This window comes from Periophthalmus magnuspinnatus, chromosome 9 (assembly GCF_009829125.3).
Source record: "Periophthalmus magnuspinnatus isolate fPerMag1 chromosome 9, fPerMag1.2.pri, whole genome shotgun sequence".
NCBI classification, from domain to species: domain Eukaryota; kingdom Metazoa; phylum Chordata; class Actinopteri; order Gobiiformes; family Gobiidae; genus Periophthalmus; species Periophthalmus magnuspinnatus.
In genome coordinates, this window is record NC_047134.1 from 11,410,915 (window position 1) to 11,437,658 (window position 26,744).

Genomic DNA, 26,744 nt, shown 5'->3' on the forward strand with positions numbered 1-26,744 from the left:
CAACAACAACAACAACAACAACAACAACAACAACAATAATAATAATAATAATAATAATAATTTTACTTATACAACAACATCGCCACCTTGCGTTTGGCTGAGTTATCTTCCCCTTGAGCATCACTGTTAAAATTAAGTCTGTGGAAATCTGTAAACAAAGATTTTTAACACTAAAAAACAACACACACAAAAAAAAAAAATAAATAAATAAAAAAAATCTATACTATCTTGGATTCACGTTCCACAAACCTGTTGCAAAGATCCCAACACAGCCAAAATATTCTATACTTACCCCCCCAAAAAAGTCATGAGCCAGACTTTTTTTTTGGGGGGGGGTAAAAGACAGTATTGTGCGGTCGGTGTGGTCACGTGACGCCTCCGTTATTTCCTGCAGTGGAGCCGCTGTGCCTGAGCTCACAGCCTCCCTCCGCTCTACATTACAGCAGTGTGCTCGCTCTGAACGGACACGGACACACACAAACACTCCTTACATGTCCCAGGCCCGCCGTAATCCTCGCAGATAGGAGCTTCGGATCGGGGCACACACACGTTATCTCTTCTAATCTTCCTGGTTCGTCGGCGTAGTTAGTAGAAAAGCTAGTCCTCGTAATGGCGACGGCTGCGGTGTCTGCCCCTGCTGGCTGCGGCCCCAGCCCCGGGCCAGGTACGGAGCTGGTCCGCGGGCAGGCCTTTGACGTCGGGCCTCGCTACAGCAACCTGTCCTACATCGGGGAGGGAGCCTACGGGATGGTGTGGTAATGAAACACGCTTTACTCTCTTTTGTACACATCCACTTCTGTTGTCACTGTCGTTTTATTGGCGAAAACTACGCCAAAATGCACACAAATTCTGTAGATGTAGCCTTGTTTGCTAACCAACGGCTAGCTCCGCCACATCACCAGGAGTGTCCTGCTTTTTTCATGTTTTATAAAATGTCAAATGTACAGAACAACAAACTATACGCACAAGTTTAGCCCATAAGTTTTGCTCTGCAGCTACAGCAGACTACTACTTGCATGCAACAAGCTGTCAGTGTTTTTTTTTGTTTTTTTTTTCTTGCACCGGTAATGGGCTGTGTGGACTTATCCTTGGATTGTACTAGCTATGTAGACATTTTAGCTAGTGGACATTATGTTTTGGACATTAGCATACTAGTCTGATAAGGTTTTGTTGTTGTAATGGTGTTGTGTACTCTTTTGGCAGAAAAACAGATTACCAGAAGAAACTGTTTCCTCATTCTGAGCTTTACTTTTTGGCTAACTAAACTCAAGAGCTTGTCCACATAAAGAAGTGCAATAAGTCTTGGGTTGTACACAATCATGGCAGACCTTTAACCTGGATAATGTAAATTTCTTTCTTCTGCAAATCTGAATCAGACTATGCAATATTCTTGCAATGACATGCTTTAACAACTGGATCAAGGGTTGATGAAGTTTATTAAATGACACAACAGAACTGTCATACACACTTTGGTACAGAAATGAAGACAGCTGCTCCTCAGAACACTGCATCTCAAATACACTTAATTCTGATATCTCAAACAGCAGAGGACAATAACCTATGCAGAAGAATCTATTTCCTCATTCTGAACTTTACTTTTTGGCACTAAACTCAAGAGCTTGCCTACATAAGAGGCATTTATATATGTTTTACAGGTTAAGTTGTTTCACTTGTATGATCTGGAAGCACATGCTCTGTGTTTTTCAGTCATGTTGACATTACTATTGTATGTGTCAGGAGGTGATGAGAAGAGAATAGAGAATAGACAGTGTAGAGAGTTCATTGTTACGAAGTTGTTTCAGTTTCAGGATTAGTGGGATTATTGGAACCATAAAATAACAGCTAATAGAAACAAACCAAATAGTACCTGATTACAATATTATAATTCCCACTTAACACTTCACACTATTCATAATGTATTCATGGGTGCCGCATTTGTTTCCTGATATGGATGCCGTTATAAGACTTTTGACCCTTCAAGAAATGCACTATTTATGTCAGTAGTCCTAATTTTTTTATCATTTGAACATGGACAAACTCTTCCTACACAATATTGACCAATGCTGTATTTGTAATACCCAAAAATAGTAAATGTAATATAGAAAAAATGAACAAATTATCATCAGTTGTTTATTGGTTGTAGCACAGAAGTTATTATTATTTATTTGGCCATTTATTTTGCTGGACTTTTGTCGGCTCGACCTGTCTGCGCCACTGACGGTGTTCAGCCTCATTCTGCCGTGAGCCGTCCTCTTGAAATGCCACCGTGGCGCCCGTCTCCATGGCAACCCTTCTGTTTCTGACATCAGTACCACCACGTTGCAGCCAATGGGAGAAGGAAGGAGAATGAGAGCCTTGACACTCTGAAATCCTGTTGTGCAATTCAAGAGGCGATGTAATTTGTGTGATTATAGCGTAGCAACCAAGACGAGCGTGATGACTTCAGGGTTAGGAAGGATGTGAGACGTTCGCGCACACTGTTGCATTGGAAATCAAAGCTTCTGTGCGTTTAGGCATTCACGAATCATCTCATGCTGAAAAATCTGCATTAGTGCTTAATATGACGCTAAAATGGTTTATAAAGTAATGACTTTGTAGCAGCACTGTCTAATGTGATCAGCTTGCACGCATCCTCTCGTCGTCTTTTTTTAGACCAGAATATTGTTCTGCCTGGGCCGCAGTGTTCAGACTGAACAGCTCTGAGTGGTGCTGTTTTTGAGTCCTTTTCTAAAGTGCGAGTGAGAGTACCTTGTCCAAATGCAGTGTGTAAATCTAACACTAGGGCTGCTCTATTATGGAAAAAAGGAATAATCGTAATTATTTGATCATAATCAAAATTATGATTAGTCACCCAGTGCAATGCAGCAGCAAACTTATAATTAAAGAAGACGTATCCTCCTTTTGTCTGCTGTATAATTATAATCTATGACATCTGTGCATCATTATTTTAGATTATGGACAATATTCATCTGAAACAGTTTAATAGCAGAAACAAGCCTGTTGACTTTTTGAAAACTGTGTCGATGATTTCTGCTGCCACTACGACACAAGAAAAGTGCAGCGCTGCCCCTGAATGGATGGCTGCAGATCACGCTAGAAAGCTACAGCAAACTTTTTTTTTTTTGGGCTCAATATTTGGCGTGTGTAGATTTTCTTTGCAATAACGTGGAGATTTTTGTTATTTTTGTTGTAATACAATAAGATTTGAGCTGTAGAGGGATGAATAAGTAAATTTTTCATTCAAATTTGTTCATTCTGCTATTTATTTGTTGCATTTCATTCTGCTATTTATCATGTTATTGTGACAGGCCTAGAGAGAAGAAAAACCTTTTTTCTCTGGCACTTTTCCCTGTTTAGTTTTGATGCATTAAAGACTAGACTTGATTCCTCCTTAGTTTGCTCTATTATTAAGAGATCTCTTTAATTCAGTCTTTGTGTGTTCCAGTTAGTCCTGGCCGTCATATTTAAGTTATCATTGGACAGGACACAGAGCAAACCATTAGTTCAGGTTGTAAATATAAAATCCTTTTGCTTGTTTTTGTTATGTTGAGTTAGAATGGACATCATAGGATATCATTTATAAATTATATATTTCTGGTACTGTGTTTGTGACACCAGACTATATTGGAGCAACCTGTTATATGTACAATATGCATGTGATTCTTAATGACCAAACTTCTCCTACAGTTTTCTTTTGAGGGACAATCTTAACCATGACCCTGAGTGACGACCTTATGTCTCTGTGGAATAAGAATTTCATATCACCATATACTCTAATGAGATGTCGTTTTTATCTTGTATTTTTGAACTACTGTATCCATATAATTGTCCCAGTGATTTCGGATCAGTAAAGTTTGTCTTTAGTTATTGGAGAGATGCACATATCACATATTTTTTTAATGCAGCTGCCCTTAAATGTGGGCTTTCACCCCCTTGAACTTTGCCATGGAAACAGAGCAGGCTGTTGCATAACTGTGCGGCTGCAGTATGAGGCCTTGTATTGTGGTCTCCATGGAAACCCTGCCCCCTGTACTCCTGCAGTGCGCTCTGAGCATGCTCCCACAGCTGTACAGGTCCAAACTGTGCACCAGCATTTGCATGGCTCTTATCAGCTGTAAAGATTGTGTAGATAAGACACAGGCACCACAAAAGCCTGCTGTGAGCGTCCTGGGCTTGGCTTTACACTGCCGCACATCAGAAAATGTGGGGTGTATTTGTCCATTTTTATACAAATTTAAAAGATTTAAAAATAATAATTATAGAAAAAAATGGTCAGCCAGAGTCCAGAACTAAACTGACTGAGTTGTCGATAGAGTAAAAGCTCTTTTGACGTGACATGCTGAGTTTGTGTGGAGTAGGTGTGATTTTGGGGAAAGGCCTTGTCTCTGTTCTGAGCATGAGAAACTTCTGTTGTAACAGTTACATGGAGAGCTGTTTCCTCCCACACAGTCCACACACAAATACACACACACAGGAGCACAGGGCTGATACAAATGGAAGAAGGTCACTCATATTTCCTTTTTCTGAAGGCGGACACACTTGTGTTTACATTGCAGTCTCTACACCCCATCTCCATAGCGACACCTTTTCTTTTCTTTTCTCATTGTAAGTGGGAGCTGTTCAGTCAGGTTGGTTGGTTGGTTATAATAACATACCTGTACGTTTTTGAATGTGAAAGTAAAAATGGGTTTCTTCTGTCCTGTTTCTCACTTATGCAATGATCACATGGCAGGTGTGAATTACCATCTTTGTGTACGAGCAGCTCCAATGTACAGTATTTGTAAAGCGTACTCTCTACTGCACGATAGTGCCAGATACATACAGTAAAGCAGACGTCTCAGCACTTGGGCTGCATTCCCACACTGTGGAGGAGGTAGTGTCTTCTAACAAGGGCCAAACACTGCTTTGTACGCCGTCTGCTGGCACCACCATCTTCCTCTACAACTGAATGTTCCTATGTATATTTAGAACAGACTAGTGTAAGGAGAGACAATAAAGTACGCTCTTGTATCTTATTACATTTTCATTTGATAATTTAACCCATTGTTTTTCTTGTGCCTTTCAGCTCTGCTTATGACCGGGACAACAAAATCCGTGTTGCTATCAAGAAAATCAGCCCCTTCGAGCACCAGACATACTGCCAGCGCACGCTCCGAGAGATCAAGATCCTTCTGCGCTTCAAACACGAGAACATCATTGGAATCAACGACATCATCCGCGCTCCCTCCATTGACCAGATGAAGGACGTGTATCCTTCTGCCTTGTTAAAACGTCACAGCTGATGTTTCTGAACAAACATTGTTAAGTGTCCCCTGATCTATTCAGATAGTACATTGTCACTGATGTTTGGTTACTGTTGAAGAGGGGCTTTTTGTTACATAATAGCCACTTGTCCTCTTGCTTTTGGCAGGCTTCCTGTTCACTGTAGCCTAGCAGCCAACTGTTAAATCTTGCACATTGTTGTGTATGTTTTACACAAATGAATCTTCTGTTTAAATCCTGATTCAACCCTTACTTTAGTTTGTTAATAGGGATGTTATACTGGCACAAATTATTATTTATTAATATTATTTTTATTTTTTTAATTATCTTGATGACAATATTCTAACAACATTTTGACAGTGCATCAGAAATGTGCAAAAAGTGCTTGTAATGGTAAGTATTAGATTGTAAAATTATCCACAAAAGTGCAAAAATATCGCTCCATACCCTTATTTGAGAGATTACATTGCAAGTTTGCTTTATTCATTATTTTAATCTGACCTTTTTAAAATGTATTTCATAAGATTATACTTGACATTCAAGTTCAGCATTTTTTCCAATTAATTATCAATTTGATATATTTCCCGCTCGGGCTGCACAAAACATCACAACAGAATCTAAATAATTTCAGCTGGCACAGTTATTAAATTACAAAGGCTACAATTATATAAGAAGACAACCTTTATTTGTCCCACAATGGGGAAATTCCACTGTTGCAATGCACAGTTTAAGAACAGCAAGAGAGTAGAAATAGGCACTTAAAAATCTAGATAAATATTAGAAAATAAACTTGAACACAACACTGCAATAAAATAAATCTACAACACTATTATGTACAACAAGTGGCTCTGACCTATGAACAAAGCAGCATGAATAAGATGAATAAAAGGTAAATGGACTTGAGTATATTACAGTTCCCAGCAGAGAATAAAATGCCCTGTCTTTTTAAGAAAGTCTTGTTCCTGTAATTGTCAACTCTACAAACCTGTTCTGAAATTCATGGGATTCTTACAGCAGTTCATATTTCAGTCTCTTAAATATTAATTCTTGTGGAGTTGTTTACAGTGTGAACTATGAACAGCATTTTACTTTTTAAATATAACATAAATCTAATCACAGACGCAATACATGTAAGAAAAAATTTTAAGAAAATATTTGACCTTTTTTTTCCCAAAAATATTTAAATAGTGCGGCCTTATCTCCAGCCTGTACTGTTAAAGCATCGACTGTTCCTGGTATGAACAAAGATTTACATTGTCGGATTATTTCCTGAACTTTGTGCAGTTATATTGTCCAGGACCTGATGGAAACTGACCTGTACAAGCTCCTCAAAACCCAGCACCTGAGCAACGATCACATCTGTTACTTTCTATACCAGATTCTACGAGGCCTCAAATACATCCACTCCGCCAACGTCCTGCACCGCGATCTAAAGCCCTCCAACCTTCTGCTCAACACCACCTGTGATCTCAAGGTCAAAGCATTTGTTTTGCTTTAAAGTAGACATGTTATGCTCTTTTGGGTATTTAGTATTAAACTAAAACACGTACATCATAATTTTACACTTTTCTCATTGTTACATTATTACAATTGTAATATTGATCTAAAAGGGCTGAGTACTGACTCCTGTTCAAAGTGATACTCTCTTTTGAGAGAGTTTGATGCAGCTCCCTCCAGCCGATTTGGTTTTCCATGCCCCAAGCACAGACTGTATAGCCTCATTTCCACTGGTTCACTTTGGAGGGAACAGGCTGCAAGTGTCTCCACTGTGTAAAGTTTGAAGGTCTGACCCTGGAGGGTTCTGGCTCCCAGTGGGGTCTGGGGCTGGTGCAGCACGGCTCCAAGTGAGGTTCACAACCAAACAAGATAATTGGATTAAAACATGGAAGTACTAAACTTTGTCTTTTTGTGAATCGATGAGATTGGCCATACAATTACGAGTAAAATTCAAATATGATTAAGCTTTTATTAAGAAAAGATTAGTTATTTTTGCACGAGTTGTCTCCATGAGTTATGTCTGCTATGTGAGACACTGCTATGTGAGACAATGGGTGACATTTTTAACCCTGCATGTATGACCCAGAGTATAATGGCTAATAAGAACTAATAAGAACAGAACTGGGTGAGATGAGGGAGGAAGCTGAAAACTGACAGGCAACAATACAGGCTCACTCCATCTTGCATCAATCAATGAAAATTTTACTTTGAATTTTCAACCATGCTATAACAGTGCTCCCTTGATACAAGCCTACTCAAAGTGGATTTGTTTTTGTTTATTTTGTAGATCTGTGATTTTGGTTTGGCCCGTGTGGCTGACCCTGACCACGACCACACCGGTTTCCTCACAGAGTATGTAGCCACACGCTGGTACAGAGCACCCGAGATCATGCTCAACTCCAAGGTACGCAAACTCATTTTCAGACAAAGCAAGATGTTTTTAATCATAGTTATAATTGTAATGTTTTGTAATTTTAGGGCTACACCAAGTCCATAGACATCTGGTCAGTTGGCTGCATTCTGGCAGAGATGTTATCCAATCGGCCAATTTTCCCTGGAAAGCACTACCTGGATCAACTTAACCACATACTGGGTAAAAATTATACATGCCATGCATTTAAGTAACAATTAATATTTGAATGTTAATGTTATAGCTTTTTGGGCTTTCAAACATAACTGTTTTTACATTATTTATCAATTTCTTAGGGATTCTGGGCTCTCCTTCTCAAGAAGATCTCAATTGCATCATCAACATTAAAGCAAGAAACTACTTATTATCGCTGCCTCTGCGTTGCAAAGTTCCCTGGAATCGCCTCTTTCCCAATGCCGACCCTAAAGGTCAGATGTGTAAAATAAAATGTTTCACAAGTCCAGACAGGTATTGTGTATATCAGTGTATGACAGTGGAGCCCTCTGCTGGTTCAATGATGTAATGACTGAGTGCAAAGGACAGTTGCTAACAGTTTTTGTGTTACAGCCTTGGATCTGCTGGACAAAATGTTGACCTTTAACCCTCACAAAAGGATTGAGGTGGAGGAGGCTCTAGCACATCCCTACTTGGAACAGTACTATGATCCCACAGATGAGGTGTGGACTTTATTTTAACTCTGAAAATGTGTTACGCTGGCAAAGTTCTTACTTTTTATATATTTCTGTGCAGCCAGTTGCTGAGGCACCATTTAAATTTGACATGGAGCTAGATGATTTACCCAAAGAGACACTAAAGGAGCTCATCTTTGAAGAGACGGCACGTTTCCAACCGGGCTTTAGGTCCTAACACCCTTCACAGGTCAGTCACATTTTTATAAGCTTTGTCAGTCTATCTTAAGTTAGTAATATCTTATTTCTCTTTACGTGCCTTTTTTATGGATTTATTTTGTTCTGTTTTTTTTGTTTGCATCTCATTATTCTTAATTGCCTCATGGAGCTCAACATTAACCGCCCGCTTTGAGTTTTCAGAAGTAAATCTTTATTTTTCCCATAGGCTTTCAGGAAATCAATACAAGTTTGAAAACTTCTGGGGGCTAATCAGCTATGTGCTAACTAATGACCACTAAAAACTGTCCCTGATACTTTATAAATCATTAAGTTATCAGAAAACTGAAAACAACTGCATTAATGGAAATAAGATGCCACAAGCTGATAAGCTTCTGTGCCTTTAAACTCTTAATTTTTGAAAAAGTGAGTAAAATGTACGTGCAGATCCACTGCAGGATTTCACTCCACTGTGGGACACATAACAGTTGCATATTATTACAAAGTATAATGAAATATAATGTAGAAGGATGAACAGTGTGTTGTCATGTTACATGTCTGTGATTGTTCTTCCAGAGGGATCTGTGGACTGGCCTCTGGATTGCCACTGCTCCTCCCCCTCTCTACTACATTGCTGTAACTTTTGGTTAAACCTTCATTTCCTCTTTCGTTGTCCAAATCATCTGGATCCCTTGGGTCTCGCGTGTCAAGTTCACTTTGCTCAGGAATGGCGACCGGACTCGACAAATCAGTCATCAGTCATTTTGTTTGACTCTGTTGGAGGTGAGGGGAGGAGAGGGTCATATCACAGGTTGCAGTTCTGGGTGGTATTTGTTTCAAAGCCACGATCAACCATTGTCTGCGTGTGTCAAAGGCTGTGTGGCTCTGGCTATTCCCTGTTACTCTTTTGTTTAGTGCAGTCATAAACTAGCTGTTGTGCTGTGGTGACTTAAACAAGCGAGCAACGCTACTCGATCATGTATCTTTAGTATTTCATTACCTGTCACACTGTCCCAATGGAGGATGTATATTTTCTTGTTTACAGGAAAACCAACCGATTTATGCAACAAGTCAGAGTTAGCCAGAGACCTCATGGGCCAAAAGCCATTTCTGAAGAGGGTTCACTCTTCAAAAGCTGTCTGTTTTATCATAGTTTATGTATTTTAAATCCTTGACACACAAGAATGCCCCAAATCAAATGTATACACAAAAATAGAAACGTATATTATATATAACATAAAAGTCTTAAATATTTTAATGGAAAGTGCATTTAGAAGATGAATCGGGAGTATCTATGCGACTGCTTTATTTGAGTATCTATTCAAATGCCCCTGTTTGTTTTTGTATTGACTTTCACATGAAGTGAAGTTAATGGAAAATCAAGTAAACAACAACTAGGCTCGTGCTGTGGGTTTTGCCTTGGCCATGAAACCTGTCTGCTTGCTTCTTTCCGAGCAGTGTGTACATCGTGTGAGGTTTGATTCAGAGAAAAGTTTGTATGTCAAAAACATGGTCGTGCCTCCCTTTTGTTCTTTTCTGTCAGTCTCTTTTTCAGTTTCTTTTCCACCTTGTTGGAATTCTACTGTGCTCTTTGCATGACTGTTATAAGCTCTGTATACAAAGACGACAATGTTAAGTGCCACTCAAGCCGGGCCAGCCCATCGCGGAGTGCCTGCGCTCTTTTAGTTCTACCTTTGTGGTATATCACACTTTCCGATCACATGGTGCTTTTGTCCTCTTTTGCTTCATTTTGTCTTTGTTGTAATACAAAAACAGTTCCCTCTCTTTTTAAGGTTTGCATGTAAATCTTTTTGTAAAAGGAGAATAACCATATACATATATACATATATATATAGTAATGCCAATTACAAAACCTTTTTTCTGTATTTGAGTGAAATGAAGTAACTTTGCACATCAATTTACGATTATTGCTGAGTGTCAGTACCAAGTAGAAAATGGGCAGTACCACATTTTCACAGCTCTTGACTGCTAATTGAAGACTGTTTAACAAAAAAATTGTAATTACACATTTTGAAGTGAGAATATTTCTGTACATCTTTAAATGAATCAGCTTGTGTATTTCCTGATCTTTTGGTACGTCATCAATTCAGTTTTTTCCTATTTTTCATTTGAAACAGCGAAATGCAAAAAATACATCTTAACAAACTGATAAATAAAACTCAGTTCTATGAAATTCAAGCACTTAGTAATAAAATGGTCAAATTTGACCTCAGTTAAAAGCTATTTTAAAAAATCTATTTATGATCTTCATTTTTCCCTCCCAACTTCATTACATGTTCCAGATGAACATCGTAACTTTTAAGAACTGTTGGTTTTGTTTCCTCTGCATTCTGTATTTACAAAATAAGTTTATTCAGATATGAGTTGTTGGTTTAATGCAAAATAATTTTGTAAAGGGGAATATTTGTATTGGATTAAAATGAAGTCTAAATCATTTAAAATGAACCATTTGAAACCTTCATGAATTTTCATGCAATCATGTAAATTGGCATTTTGCACAAAGAAGAAATGATGTAAATCTTCTACTGTTTAAAGTAATTTGAATGAATTACTTGAAAATAATTATGTGTCCATTTAAAGTATACTGAATTTTCAGGTGTGTCTTTACAGCATGTCCAAGGTTTTCAGATTCAATTTTCTGTGGTTTAACTTGGGAAGCTACTGTAAAACTGGAAGTTTGCCCAGTCGTGTTTTATCTTGTTGCACGTAATGCCATTTTTGACAAATGTATTTTTTTCAAAAATGACTTTGCTCTTACCAAGTTCATCTGACGTGAGGTTTCAGGTTGAAGTGTCTCTAATTCTCCTCACCTTTGCTCTAGACAGTACACCTGCGTGTCCATTTGAAATGCACTTCTACAGTAGTTGGGGCTTGTAATCCGAGGTGCCTGCCGGGACTTGACTGGTCTGTAGATAGTCTTTTCCGTGTTCAGTGGGAGGGCACTATAAACCTGGGATTAGTTGTTTTAAGCTTCTGCTGACTCTATGTGCAACCTGTCTGTCTGTGCCTTTTTGATAGTCTTGATATCCAAGATTTGATGTGCAGCTTTTGTTTAGTGGGGGACTTGTTGCAGATTTGCTCTATGAAAATGAACACAATCAAAGAGGGGCGGGGGCATGGTGGGGGGGGACGCTTTTTCATTTCTGTAAAATTTTAAGAGATGTGTTGCCACAACCGTGATTTGTGACTATATCGAAAAAAATGAAACATTTATATTTTTGACGCTTTCCTTATTCCTTGAGCCTTTTCTTTTGATGTTTTTGTGCAAATATTTTTATTGTAAAAATGAATGTTATGTTTCTATCAGACACTAATCTTGTTTGAAATGTCTTCGGTGGAACTACTTCACTCTGTATGTTTTGATCAATATAAACCTTTAATTGTGTACTTAACATTTTGAAGAAAAGAGGTCTTTGGTTGTATTTTAAAAATGTTCTGTTAGACCTGCCATAGTAATTGTTTGAAATGAGTCAAGTTTTACTTTGCTGTTGTGTGAAGGATTTGACTTGAACGAAGCATTTCTTTGCTATTAAAAATGTCAATTTGAAGTGTTTTGAATTGTTTATATTTGTTTTACCAAATAAGCTATTCAATAAGACTTTTATCCCATTAGCTGCTCACAAAATAACCCTTCATGTGTTGGAATTAATAATCTACAGAACTTTTTAGTAATGCATTAGCCAAAACTCAACACTGCCCTCTAGTGCCTACCTTGTAGATGACTTTCTATGTTTTCTACCTGCAGAATTTGGCAGTTCTTTGAGACTACCTTCTCACCATGAACTGGATATATTATAATAATGTTTGGTAGGTGACAGTAACATTTATTTTTTCTAGCATAAAAGGTGCACCATGTAACTTTTCTGAGTCTATGCTATCGACTCGTCTCCATGGAGATGCCATTGCTTTGCCTGGAAAGCTCCACTCTCGAATGCTCCACAGTTTGGCAATAAACTTATTTTACTTTTATTTAATCACAGATATTTTAATTGCCAAAATACCTAGAAGTATTCTGAGTGGGCTCTCCTCTCCACAAATCTGGTCCGTAACTTGGCCTGGTGGTCTCTCTATTCATTTGGACATGTTCTATGCTTTACTGTGCGTTCCAGGTAAAGCAATGACATCTTTTACATGAACACAGATAAAAATATACATATTTATTTCACGTGCGTCATGTCGTTTTCAGAATGATCAGAGTCTTTACTTTTTCATGATCTTGACACGGTGTGTTTTGGGCTCTCCACTAGAGTCCACTGCTGCTCCAGGTTTTTCCTCAAGTCAGATCGTGTGTGCTGTGTTAGATTTACACATGACTCAGCTTTGCAACTTTCTCACAAATGTGGTTGAGTTTCTTTTGAATTTTTCCTTTTTCCAGGCGAGATTTGAGGTCTGTTACTTCCTTCAGCGTCTCAATGGCGTCGTGCACAGACGTGAACCCTAAAGAAAACACATACAAGTGTCAAATGTTTTCAGTTTAAAGGTGCACCTTGTAACTTTCACTGGTGAGGGGGTCCACTATATCTTCATGGAGCTGTTTTACGTAAAATGTTCCACAGTATGGCATTAAACATTAATCATACTCTTTTCAAATACGGGTGTTAAAAACATACAATCTACTGTGAGTATAGTTGCCTCTCCACAGATCTGACCAGTTATGTGGCCTGGTGACATCATCTTCTTGTCTGTTAAATACACATTTAATGCCCTATTAGTTTAACATTCAACTTAAAGCAACAACATCTCCATGGAGACAAGCACCGAGCAGACTCACAGCAAAGTTACATGGTTCACCTTTAATGTATCAGTTATTTTAATACAAACTCTTTTTATAATCCTTGCTCGATAAAATGTTATAACCTGCCTGATGAGAACACAAAACTAGAAAAAGAACATTAATATTAAATGATAATTCATCTTCAGTTTGATTTTGACGCCTGCAGTTACAGGGACGGGACATTACATATCTCTGTCCTACAGCGAATAGAATATTTACGACACGTATCAATTATGCATAGCATATTCTCCATGTCCTCATTCTGCTCTGAGGGCAGAGTGAAGGATGGATGGCCCGGCTGAACAGAGCTTTGGCTGTGGGGTGATATACTGAGCAGTTTAACTCTGCTCTTATTTAGTGAGGCAGCCTTTGGCCTGCTCGTATGAAGAGTGTGAGTGAAAGCCTGGAGATCTACTGCCAGGACTCGGGAGGGAATGAGTTTTGAGTTGGCTCTGCTCTGACGCTGCCACAGACGCCCAACACTGAGCCTCCTGCTCCATGAGCATCTGCCAGGCCACGGAGGATACAGGATAAAACAAATCTCATACACTTTATATCTTTAATACGCTGTTTCCTTTAGGGGTCGTTTCTACAAATCAGTTTTTTTCTGGGTCCAAATGCAAAGACTGTGGTGTGAGGAAGGTCATTGAGTGCATATTGAGTTTGTATTATCCAACTCTTCATGTAGAACAGACTTGAAGGTTAAGGGACTGCACAAAATGAAACTCGCTTCTTTCTTATAAATTTGTAGGAAACCAGGGCTGTGGATGTAAATTATTGCTCCATATTATGTTTTGTTATATTCATAAGGAATGAGTGCACACAAGAATGGCCAGTACATACAGTAGCTATAAAACGACCTGGATTATTTTTAGTGTTTTAGGTATTTATAAGTCTTTAAAGTATTTGAAGCCTTTATATTATGAGCACATACATTTTCCCTGACGTAGTGTTTGGTTGGACAGATGCGCTCTGTGTTTGTCTGCTCCTGACAGTGTGCGGCAGACAGACCTTTGTGGTAGTTGTGTTTGAGCAGCTGCACTTCATGATGGAGGATCTTCTCTAGCGCTTCTGTCCTGTTACTGAGTCCGGTCTCTGTGTTTTTGAGCCGCTCGGCCTGACTGCACACGGCCCGCTCCTGCTGACTCCTCAACTGCTCCAGACCTCCTTCAAGGGCCTGCAGTTTGTCGAGGAGTCCACGCTGCGCCTTCACCTACAACACAGCAGTAACTTTTGAATGTTTGTCAGTAAGTGAGTCAAAAGTTTAGCCATTTTCAGTCTACAAAGGCAACAGTGACCCACGTCTCAAGGGGTTAATATTGATTATATTAATCAATTTTTATAAACAGATACATTATTGTTTTTGGCAGTAGTGATACTTAAATACTGCTTATATCTTCAAAACAGCAATTCCTCTTATTAAATGTTTTCTTCATCGCCCAAATCATAGCATTTTTGAGTCCTGCCATAGAGTTTATATGAGCTCTGCAGCATAACTTGAAAATAATTAATACTTCTTAATTCATCGGTTTATATTTGTTTATGTTAAATTGATTAAAAAGTACCATGTTTCCCTGTAGTTGTCTCTGGCTTTGTTCAAGTGACTGGACACAGTGTTGAGTCTGTTGTTCTGTCCACTTCTTCATCGTACTCGACTGCTTCACCACTTGTGTTATTTTTTCTGACAGTCTGCAGCACAGAGGAGAGTTTTTCACATACACGACTTAAACTTCATTCTTAGATTTGTTACATATCATTGTTTTGAACATTTTAAAGTGAAAAATAGAGTTATTCCTCTTAAGATCACCCATCAGCCGTTGAACAGAAACATTTTTTTTCACATTAGTTCTGACCGTTTGTATTTTAAATGCATCTTTCCTTGATTTAAAACAAACAGTGTTTTTGCTGGTACCAGTTGTTTTCTAACTTTATACAGACATAATACAGACTGACTAGATCAAAGAATTTAAGTGCTTTATACGAGGAACGATTGACAATCCTAATGCTTTTTTTGTGAACTAAAAACGGGCTTTAGATTTGATGAGTGGGAAATCTGTCAAATTTCTATGTGATATGTCAAATGTGGTTATGCAGAGAACAAAATCTAATGCAGATTTGATAAACCTTTAAACATTAATCGTTGACAGTTTGGACTGTGCAGGTGTTATGTGTTGTTTAAGATAATGTGTGATCTATTATTATTATTATTCCAAGAAATGGTATGGAAGTATATATTATTATAATATATTTGGTTTTAGTAATGTTTAAAGGTGACATGTTTGCATCAAACCATAGTTTAATTTTGTGAAGTTTTCTTGTTACATTTGTGAGAATCTGGTGCAGATTTTCTCCAGAGCAGTATAAGGTGTCGTCAGCATATACACAACATTTTACACAGGTATTTTATATTTAAAATAAAAATCTTCATCATAAACCCTGGAGCATCCCACGTGTCATTCTGCACATTTCTGACTTTTCATTCTTAAAGTGCACACAGTGATACCTGTCATCAACCAAGAACAAGTGGCTCCTCTAAAGACATATTTTTTTAATTTAATTTAATTAATTAAGTATGTAGTAGTATGTTTTATGATTAATTGTATAAAAAGTCTGTGAAAACACCTTGTGTATTTCTTATCTGTTGCAGATGCAGTATTGTTCACTAAATACATTAGAGCAGTTGGGTGGATGCCCCGCCCTGAAACTAGATTGTTCCTCATTTCCTCATAGTGACAATGAGATGGTCTATAGTTACATAATGAATGACGGTCTCCACTTTTGAATAATCTGAATTATTTTATCACCTTTCATATTGTTTGGAACTGTCCCAGTTTAAAATACATCAACTGTATTTGTAACTAGTGAGGCAGCCTGTAACTGTATTTTTTTTTACTAACACCAGGATCTGTCCAATCCTTCAATAAAAACACATTTGTACTGACCATATTATTAGTTTCCATAGGATTATTTTTTGGCTCTTTTATGTCATTTACTAGTCTATTTCCAACATTTGCAAGTAATAATTCTATTCCTTTGCTATATCTTTTGTGTTTTTGTTAATACCATCATCCCTAAGTCTAAAATAACTTTAACCATCCTGTTTGTTATTTGTGTTTTAACTAGTTTTCCAAGTCCTTTGCATATTTTGTCTTTGTTGTTCTAGTAACTGAGCAGGTGATCACTTAAATTACAAATGAACAACGCCCGAGTTGTTTCCTGTCAGTAAAAATACACTGCCTGGCCAAAAAAAAAAAAAGGTCACACACTCTAATGTTTGGTTGTTCCACCTTTAGCTTTGATTACGTCACACATTCGGTGCAGCATTGTATTCGATTTCGCTTCTGCAATGTCACAAGATTTATTTCCATCCAGTGTTGCATTAATTTTCCACCAAGATGTTGCATTGATGCTGGTGGAGTCTGACGCTGCACAAAGCTTCTCCAGCACAAAGATTCTCAGTGGGGTTAAGGTCTGGACTCTGTGGTGGACAATCCATGTGTGAAAATGATGTCTCTGTCTCTCTCTGCTTCTCTTTCTCTCTCTGCCGCCCCCTCTCTCTCGCTCTCTCCCTCTCTGCTTCTATTTCTCCCTCCCTCTCCCTCTCTCTGTCTCTCTCTTTCTGCTTCTCCCTCTCTCTGCTTCTCTTTCTCTCCCTGCCGCCCTCTCTCTCCCTCTCTGATTCTAGTTCTCTCTCACTTCCTCTCTCTCTCTGTGTGCATCTCTCTCTTTGTCTCTTTCTCTCTCTTTCTGCTTCTCTTTCTCGCTCTGCCTCCCTCTCTGCTTCTATTTCTCTCTCTCTCTCTCCCTCTTTCTCTCCCTCTCTCTGTGCATGTCTCTCTCTGCCTCTGTTTCTCCCTCTCTCTCTGCTTTCTCTCTGTCTTTCTCTCTCTGTACATCTCTCTCTGTCTCTGTTTCTCCCTCTCTCTCTACTTTCTCTCTCTCTTTCTCTCTCTGTCTCTCTCTCTCTGTGCATGTCTCTCTCTGCCTCTGTTTCTTCCTCTCTCTGCTTTCTCTCTCTCACTCTCTCTCTCTTTCTCTGTCTCTCTCGCTGTGCATGTCTCTCTCTGCCTCTGTTTCTCCCTCTCTCTGCTTTCTCTCTCTCTCTCTCTCTCCCTCCCCCTCTCTCATTGTCTCTCTGCCTGTTTCTCTTTCTCTCTCTGTCTCTCTCTGTGCATGTCTCTCTCTCCCTTTGTCTCCCTCTCTCTGCTTTCTCTCTCTCGCTCTCTCTCTCCCTCCCCCTCCCTCTCTGTGCATGTCTCTCTCTGCCTCTGTTTCTCCCTCTCTCTGCTTTCTCTCTCTCTCCCTCCCCCTCTCTCTGTGCATCTCTCTGCCTCTGTTTCTCCCGCTGTCTGCTTTCTCTCTCTCGCTCTCTCCCCCCCTCTCTCTCTCTGTGCATCTCTCTGCCTCTGTTTCTCCCTCCCTCTCTCTGCTTTCTCTCTCTCACTCTCTCTCTCTTTCTCTCTCTGTCTCTCGCGCTGTGCATGTCTCTCTCTGCCTCTGTTTCTCCCTCTCTCTGCTTTCTTTCTCTCGCTCTCTCTCTCCTTGTCTCTCTCTGCCTGTTTCTCTTTCTCTCTCTGTCTCTCTCTGTGCATGTCTCTCTCTCCTTTTTCTCCCTCTCTCTGCTTTCTCTCTCTTGCTCTCTCTCTCCCTCCCCCTCCCTCTCTCTCTCTGTGCATGCCTCTCTGCCTCTGTTTGTCCCTCTCTCTGCCTTCTCTCTCTCGCTCTCTCTCTCCCTCCCCCTCTCTCTCTCTCTGTGCATCTCTCTGCTCTCTCTCTGCTTCTCTTTCTCTCTCCACAAACATTTTCCACTTTATCTGCTCCTCACCAGTGTAAAAACGTGTAGTTAGATTTGATTTGCTGCTTTACTGCGAGTCACAATGTTCCCCTGGGTCGAGTGGGCCTCAGATGTTCAACAAAAACGACCCACAATCCAACTTTAGATCAAAAATAACCCTGAAAAAGCTGCACCATGTGTCGCTCCGGTACCAGAGAGAACTCATTTCAGACAGATTGCGTTATATGTGACAGATTTTTGATGGATTGTGCAGGTTTTCTGAGCCGCTGCAGGTGGTATCGTCAGCCTTTGTTACCGTGACTCTATTTATAACGCAACAATAATCGTTTTGCATATGTATGTGTCCGAAAACTCATTTGTTTTACGCTGACAGTTCTTTTTAACCCTGATAAAATTAAAGTGAAGAGGTGATAAAACACTCTTGCACTCTCAGCGTTTTCTGTGTGAAGTGACAAACGGATGCAGACGCCACAGCCCCGCTCGGTGCGAGGTTCTCACTAAACCACGCACACGTAGAACACAACCATTTTACTCTGGTCTGAGGACATAACAGTGGATTGACGCGTTCACATTGCCGTTTAAATGGTCACTTTTATGTTAGTAAAGCTGTGTTTTCTGCAAGTAACTAAATATCCCATCTTATCTTGTAGTTGAGCAGATCTCTACAAACATGATTCTTGTATTAGTTTATGTTCATGACCAGTTTACAATGTGCGTTCTGTCTTAATTTAAAAACATAAACTGCAATACAATACAAATCATTCAGCCCAGGCGTGTATGTTTGTCTCAGTTAGGGATGCACTGATGCTGATGCTGGTGTCAAATATCAGCTCAAATCCAGGAAAATTTGCAGAACCATGACATTAGTTCAGCCGATATTCTGTTTTGGTTCTTTATCTGGATATAATGAGACTACACTCACCTAAAGGATTAAATTAGATCAATTGCTCCTTAATGCAATTATCTAATCAACCAATCACATGGCAGTTGCTTCAATGCATTTAGGGGTGTGGTCCTGGTCAAGACAATCTCCTGAACTCCAAACTGAATGTCAGAATGGGAAAGAAAGGTGATTTAAGCAATTACGAGCGTGGCATGGTCGTTGGTGCCAGACGGGCCGGTCTGAGTATTTCACAATCTGCTCAGTTACTGGGATTTTCACGCACAACCATTTCTAGGGTTTACAAAGAATGGTGTGAAAAGGGAAAAACATCCAGTATGCGGCAGTCCTGTGGGCGAAAATGCCTTGTTGATGCTAGAGGTCAGAGGAGAATGGGCCGAGTGATTCAAGCTGACAGAAGAGCAACGTTAACTGAAATAACCTCGTTACAACCGAGGAAGCATTTGTGAAGCCACAACACGCATGACCTTGAGGCGGATGGGCTACAACAGCAGAAGACCCCACCGGGTACCACTCATCTCCACTACAAATAGGAAAAAGAGGCTACAATTTGCACGAGCTCACCAAAATTGGACAGTTGAAGACTGGAAAAATGTTGCCTGGTCTGATGAGTCTCGATTTCTGTTGAGACATTCAAATGGTAGAGTCAGAATTTGGCGTAAACAGAATGAGAACATGGATCCATCATGCCTTGTTACCACTGTGCAGGCTGGTGGTGGTGTAATGGTGTGGGGGATGTTTTCTTGGCACACTTTAGGTCCCTTAGTGCCAATTGGGCATCGTTTAAATGCCACGGACTACCTGAACATTGTTTCTGACCATGTCCATCCCTTCATGACCACCATGTACCCATCCTCTGATGGCTACTTCCAGCAGGATAATGCACCATGTCATAAAGCTCGAATCATTTCAAATTGGTTTCTTGAACATGACAATGAGTTCACTGTACTACAGTGGCCCCCACAGTCACCAGATCTCAACCCGATAGAGCATCTTTGGGATGTGGTGGAACGGGAGCTTCATGCCCTGGATGTGCATCCCACAAATCTCCATCAACTGCAAGATGCTCCTATCAATATGGGCCAACATTTCTAAAGAATGAATCAGCACCTTGTTGAATCAATGCCACATAGAATTAAGGCAGTTCTGAAGGTGAAAGGAGGTCAAACACCGTATTAGTATGGTGTTCCTAATAATCCTTCAGGTGAGTGTATTTACTGACTGATGTGGGCCCAGGAGGTCTCATAATGTTTGAACTGTAACACAGAGTGGTCCAAAAGTCACTGACAAATTCATAACTCTTTCATTTCTAAATCTTTTTGTTTCATTTTTCCAGAGCATTTAGAACGACCCTTCCGACATTAATCTGAGCAAATACAGCACCGAGGAACGAACCCTCATTGTACAGTGGAACTTTGAGTCACACGGGTCAAACTCGACATTTTAACACCAGAGACGCCACGGGTGTAAACGCCATTAAAGGAATAATAAGTGTTTTTCAAAGACAGGGGGCAGTATGTGATCTCCACAGACCTGACTAGTCCCGATTTCTTCCTGTGGAGCAATCTTAAAGAAAAGGTGTTTGTGAATAAACCTCAGACAACTTAATAAACGACTTAAAACATAATATCGAGGATCAAATAAGAGACATAAGCCCGGAAATGCTGAAAATGTTCTGCAAAGTGTGTTGGATCGGGCTGTTCAGGGCGAAAACGAAAGTGGAGGACACTTAAGAACATTATTAGTTTAAGTAGTGACAAGTTCAGGTGTAAGTGAACAATTATAATCATATATATTGACAAAAAATCTCAGAAGGTTTAGTTTATCTACTGCTAAAAGTTGGTGAGTATAACTTAAGAATTATAGGATTTAAAAGCATCAGTAAGTATCAGTTTTGGGCCACCCTGTACAAAGCTGTTCTTTAGTTTCTCACAGGATAAATAAGCTGCATAACACAACTGAATCAAATGTGTTAACTGAGTTTTGAGACATTAAAATGTACCAAAACCACTGTTCATTTGCGATGTTGGTGTTATAAATAGTGACATGTTTCCTTACTCGTTTTCTACTTTTCCGATTTGGCTTTGCACCTCCGACCTGAAGCTCCTTTGGGCCTGATAAACTTCTGCCAAAGACGCCTCCAGTCGACCAAGGTCACGCTGCAGCTGCACATAAACACACAGCACGCAGCATAAATACTTTGTAATGTAATACTGTAATGCCTCCTCTATGTATGTATCTGTAACATGACCTCTCCCCTTTGCTATTTGTGCTGAGTCCAGCTTATCGGGCTCCAGTGCGACTCCAGAACTAGCTCTTGCCCACTTTCTCTGCATTTTCAATTATCTTTATGGCACATGCTTGACCACTGCTCCAAAGTTAATGTGCTGCCTGGTGATTTACTCCCCACTAAAACTGAGAGTGGAAGTGCCGGTCCTGTTAGTGAGTGGTGACTATTACATTTAGTGAGAGCAGCCACACACCGCCCTCGTACACAACTGTTTTTATGTAGTAGGGCTGTTAAAAAAATCGAAACTCAGACTATTGAAACTAAAACTAGAGTCAGGGCTGTACGAATTTGAACAGATACTGAAACAAGACACATTTATGTATTTCCTTTATGGTTTTCAGAACTATATCTTGACTTCAAACAGCAATAACAGTGGTAAAATACACTTTATTATTATTCTGTGTTTTAAATTTCAGTGTCTTCTATTGTATTATTGCATCATATTGTAATGAAAAATGGATTATAATCTAGAGATGGAAAAGAAAACAGAATTTGTAGATTATTTTACATTGTGTTCATTTCGCTTTTGTTTAATCTTGGGTTTTGTGTTGTTTCAAAATCATGTTGTCAGTTTGAACACTAATGTGGAGTATAATGGATGACAGCGTGTACTCTGCAGACTTTCAGTACTTTAAATAAATCAAAACCTCACCTTAACATGCACATTTTTAATCCCGAGCTCCACGACTGATCGGAGCTGGTTCACCTCCTGCTGCAGACGCTGAACATGCCGCTCTGAGCTCTTCACTTCAGCACTCAGCTGTCCTAGGCTCGCCTCACACCTGAGGACACCGGACACACATGGTACGCCCTCAGAGGTACAGAGTAACTAAATAAACATTTTACTCTTTTGTGTTGCTCTTCATTCAACCATGTTCCATGTGTCTTGTGATGCAAATGAAAAATATGTCTGTGATTTGTGACTAAATAGTAATAATTCTTTGGTTTGTGTTGTAAACGTACCTGGCTACTCGTCCCCTCAGGTCCCCGATGCTCGCCATGTTCTTTCTGTCGAGCCATTGAACAGCCTGTGTGGTTCCACTCATAACCCAGTCTCGCTCTGCTATTTGACCCTGGAGGATCTGCTCAGGTAAAACACAAACATTTACACTTTGGCAACATTTTATTATATACAGTCACTCATCTCTCAGCCTTCTGCATTCTGACATATTCTTAGTAAATAAGACAATAAACTCAAGCCACTGACATGGCTGTTGTTCATTTAAATGCATCATTTTATGGGTTGAATTATGACTTGCTTACAAGAGGCAGAATTAATGACATTCACATAATTAATCTTAATGGGTGAAATGGCGTGCACTGTCACAGCTGAGCATATTAACTCACATAAAGGATATTTTACACACAGACGAATCCTACAGATTCTGTTCACACAAATACTTCTAGTTTAATATTGAAAAATAAGTAATTTTATTCATGTATTTGTTTTTTAATTAGATTTATTCTATTATTTAACCATTGAAGTTGGCAGGTGAGTCCATTGTCAGTCTGTGAGTTTGCAGCCTCAGGTGACACAGTGTTTAGTCTGATGGGCCCAAACACAGACACTTTACATCTGCTGTACCTGAACACTGACACTGAGCTGTTGGACGATGCGTGTGATGATGAGGATGTGGCTCTGCAGTAGTGTATGGGACAAGGCGTGTGCGTGGGCACTTCCTTCACACTTCTGCAGACCAGAGGACACTTCCTCCTTGATCCTGAACGCCTGCTCCAGCAGCACAGCCAGAGTCCTGTCCTCACTGCTCTCACGACCTGCCAGGACATCAGCCCTCACACAGGGACAAAGCAGAAGCCCATTTTAGTCACTCACAGCACACTGTCTGTGTAACAGAGGAAGACAGAATAGGGCTCTGTGCAGCCTGAGGTCATCCCTGAACCATATCCTGATTGGTGTGATGTAACTGTGCCCTCTGTTGTGAGGTAAACCATTTTTATTTTTTATTTGTGTGATTCACCACATTGTTAGAAAAGGTCACCAGTGGCTCCAGTGTAATTGAATCCATTTGTTCAAAAAACTTGAAACAATTCCAGACTCCAGTGTCTCACCTCTGGCTGGTGTGATGTGAAGGGAACTCAGGAACATTTGACATTCTAGACCAAAGATAAAAAAGCGTCGTTAATAGGACTGATGACTGATCACTGCTTAACAAAACAACAGAGTAAGGGCTAAAATACACGGTTTATTACATTCAGTTATTACAACTTTTATTTAGAAGCTAGAAGCGCCTCCTCTTCAAAGCTTGTTTCTGTGGGAAACATTTCAGTCTGATGTTATGATACAAACATGAACAACTATTTGATTTGAGTCTGACTGTTGCAGTTTATCTCCTGGTCTGACTGTTCAGATCATCATCACTCACACGTCTGCCTCTACCAACAGTTTAAGTTAATTTTGCAAAGAACAACCAATGAAATTAGGGGATCTGATTTGAAATGAAAGAAAGTATAAACATAAAAGAGCATGTAGGATTAATCTGTCTGGATTAAAGTTATGGCATCACAGGAGCAGAGTGAGCCTTGTTTTGTCTGGAAAGTCAAACAAACAAAGCCGCCTTAAACAGATTTATCATTGTACCATTCTGTGATCCATCTTTATTCAGGTTGACTGCCTGCACCAAACTAAAAGTATTGATATTGAGTTTATGATGGGATATAATTTATAAAGTGTCTATAAAAATTAAAATCTAGGCAGGATGGGCGAAGTGTTGAGGAGGGCCATAAAATCCTGGACATTTGCTGACGTGTGGACCCAGGGCCACAGTTTCAGCCTCCTGATCTTCAGTGTTCTGTTTAGTATTACTCATATCGTCTGTCACGATAACACATTTTGAACTATGATATATTATGTACAAAAATCGATGATAAACAATAATATGCACAGTATTGTTAATGAACATGAGCTGCAATAACTGAAACATTTAAGAAGTCATAGAAGTGATTTATTGAACTTTCTACAGCTCAGGTATATCTCATCATAGAACAAAAATATGAGAAAAAGTCTCTACTATTACAAAGAAAAAGTACCTACAGTGAATATTGACCCCAAAAATGATTGTTCCGTGTATCATGTACTGAACAATAAGTTGATTTAGTAAATGCTGGTGGACACTGCCTTATATCCACCAGCAGTAAAACGACTTCACTCCTACAATGAATTTTCCAGTTGACAGATTTAAACTTTGTCTTTTGCTACGGATCAGACCTGAACGACTGAGGGATTACACAGATACTCAAGACAAAAGAGCTGAAAGTGAAAACTGTACATTGCAGCTCTTATAACTCCTTAGGATGAAAAGGCATCACATATAAAGCCTATAACAACGGACTGAAAAGTGATGTTAAAATGGACGTCAATGGGACAGGTTTGTTTGTCAGGGGTAGAAACAGAGCCCAAAACTGAAGCATCGAGGCGGGAGGTGAGATTTGATTAAAATTAACAACAAAATTACCCTAAAAAATGTACACAAATGGTCCTTAAGGGTGGTAGAGGGAATAAGCCCCTATTTAACTGTTTAATTATTATTATCAATCTATTATCTATGTATTTTACCACAATAACATGACATAAAATAGTTCCCTTAACACCTTTTCACTCAGACTGTGTGGTAGATAAACAGACATATAGAGAATAGACATAATTGACTGTATTTTTTGCATTTATCCCACTCATTCACTTCTAAATACTCACGGCTGCTTCTGTGTGTCTCTGTGCTTGTTTGTGTTGTCACTTGGTAACACTGCGGACTCCTTGAATGGGTCGGCCTGTCCGTCAGAGCGCATTTGTCACATGTGCTGAAAGCCGCACGCTCAGCAAACCATCTGACCTGGCACTTAGAACGACGTTTGAAGCTGAATGAAAAAGTTCCTAGGAGGTTTTTCACAGCTAATCACATTCATACATTTCAAAACAACAACTTAGTTCAGACATAATGGTTTAGTAAAAGGGAAGTTGTGAGTAAAATGTCAGTTATGGTTAATTATAGCTTTAATTTATGTGTTTTAAGTGATGTAATTTGCATAGATACCAAGAGATACCACATGTTTTTCATTTCTAAACACTTACGCAGACCAAGATTAACTATAATTGCTTAAACATGACACTTACTGTTCATCTAAACTCTAGTCAAATCTAAATCCACTCTTTTTCTTACTGATCTTTCATAATTAAAGCAAACAATGCAGAAAAAGATCAAGTTTTTTGTTTTGTATTCGACCAAACAGCAGTGTCAGGGTTTGACATATAGATTATAAACGTCTGGGCGGTTTTCAGTCGTCTGCTGCTGGCTCATCGGTTTTCCATATAAACCTATAGGAAATGCCAATAACAGCGCAGTGTTTGGCTCCTTCTCTTTCATCTCCATTAGGACTTTTAGGGCTTCTCGCAGGAGCCAGATTTTTTTTTTTTCACTATAGGAGATATCGCTCATATTGTCCATAGATGTATATAGATGTGTAAAATCAAACTTGGTACACCGTTGCTTACTTATATCATACGACTTAGGTGTTTAGTTTGTCCTTTACGCTGGACAGTCCTGCTATAAACTACAGCCATCGCACATCACTTTGTCTTCGTGTGTCAAGGCCGTGCCAAAGTGGCTTCATCCGTGACATTTTAATCAGCACAAGGACTTTTACACAGCTTTATGGATCTGTTTTTAATCTAAATATACTGTAGGTGGCATCATGTTGCATTTGTCATGGACACTTAAAGACTCTTCATCCTTGTAAGACTCAGTTTGAGGCAAGAGGACGGCTGTAAAAGTGACTGTTTACATCACAGACACAGAGGAAAACTGTGAAAGTAAACAATGAGAAAGATCCCTGCTCCCAGTGATCCAAAAACACTCAACTCAAACATGCAAAAGCCTTTGTATCCACTATCAGGTTGCACGTTCATGCTTATTAAAACCTTAGTTCCACAGTGGATGTGAAGAGCACAGGCTGTGAGTTGACTACAAACCTACATATTACCACAGGCATTGGGGGGTGTGTGTTATGCAACATTGAGTTTGCAGCCAAGAGACAGGTTGACCAGAGGGAGGCGCGGTGCACTCTCATCCTGCATCTTAAACAGAGCAATTAACAGTTAAGTTTGATGCCACTGAGAATAGACCAGAGAGAACAGACACAGAGAATAAACCAGTGCCACTGAGATCCGCAGCGTTCAATCCAGTACGCTTTTGTTTTTTTGTTTGTTTGTTTGTTTGTTTTAATGGAGGAGGTCTGCGCGCGGCACAAACACTGGACAACTTTATTGACCCTGTTTACAATTTGGAATATTGGATGACTTAATTTATAGCGTCGGGTTCAGGGGAGTCGTAAAGGTTCGTAGGAAGATAAAGTGCCTTTTCCACCGCGCGTCTGTGAGCCACTCAGCTGATCATCAGAGGAAGCATCAGAGGAAGCATCAGCACACACTCTGGGC

The 26,744-nt window shown here is 39.5% G+C and overlaps 2 protein-coding genes across 2 annotated transcripts; one reads left to right on the forward strand and one right to left on the reverse strand.

Annotated features, from left to right (window-relative positions):
• Positions 1–416: 416 nt before the first annotated feature.
• On the forward strand, positions 417–12,083 carry mapk1 (mitogen-activated protein kinase 1). Its single transcript, XM_055224454.1, has 9 exons — positions 417–755; positions 5,066–5,248; positions 6,547–6,736; positions 7,547–7,663; positions 7,738–7,852; positions 7,966–8,097; positions 8,237–8,346; positions 8,420–8,548; positions 9,093–12,083. The coding sequence occupies exons 1-8, from the start codon at positions 610–612 to the stop codon at positions 8,534–8,536; spliced, it is 1,110 nt and encodes a 369-aa protein (XP_055080429.1). The 5' UTR covers positions 417–609; the 3' UTR covers positions 8,537–8,548; positions 9,093–12,083.
• Positions 12,084–12,838: 755 nt separating this feature from the next.
• On the reverse strand, positions 12,839–25,099 carry fam81b (family with sequence similarity 81 member B). Its single transcript, XM_033972478.1, has 8 exons — positions 25,008–25,099; positions 22,881–23,088; positions 22,259–22,377; positions 21,948–22,077; positions 21,064–21,170; positions 14,875–14,998; positions 14,321–14,522; positions 12,839–12,972 (listed from the first exon to the last, which is right to left on the reverse strand). The coding sequence occupies exons 1-8, from the start codon at positions 25,097–25,099 to the stop codon at positions 12,839–12,841; spliced, it is 1,116 nt and encodes a 371-aa protein (XP_033828369.1).
• Positions 25,100–26,744: the final 1,645 nt, after the last annotated feature.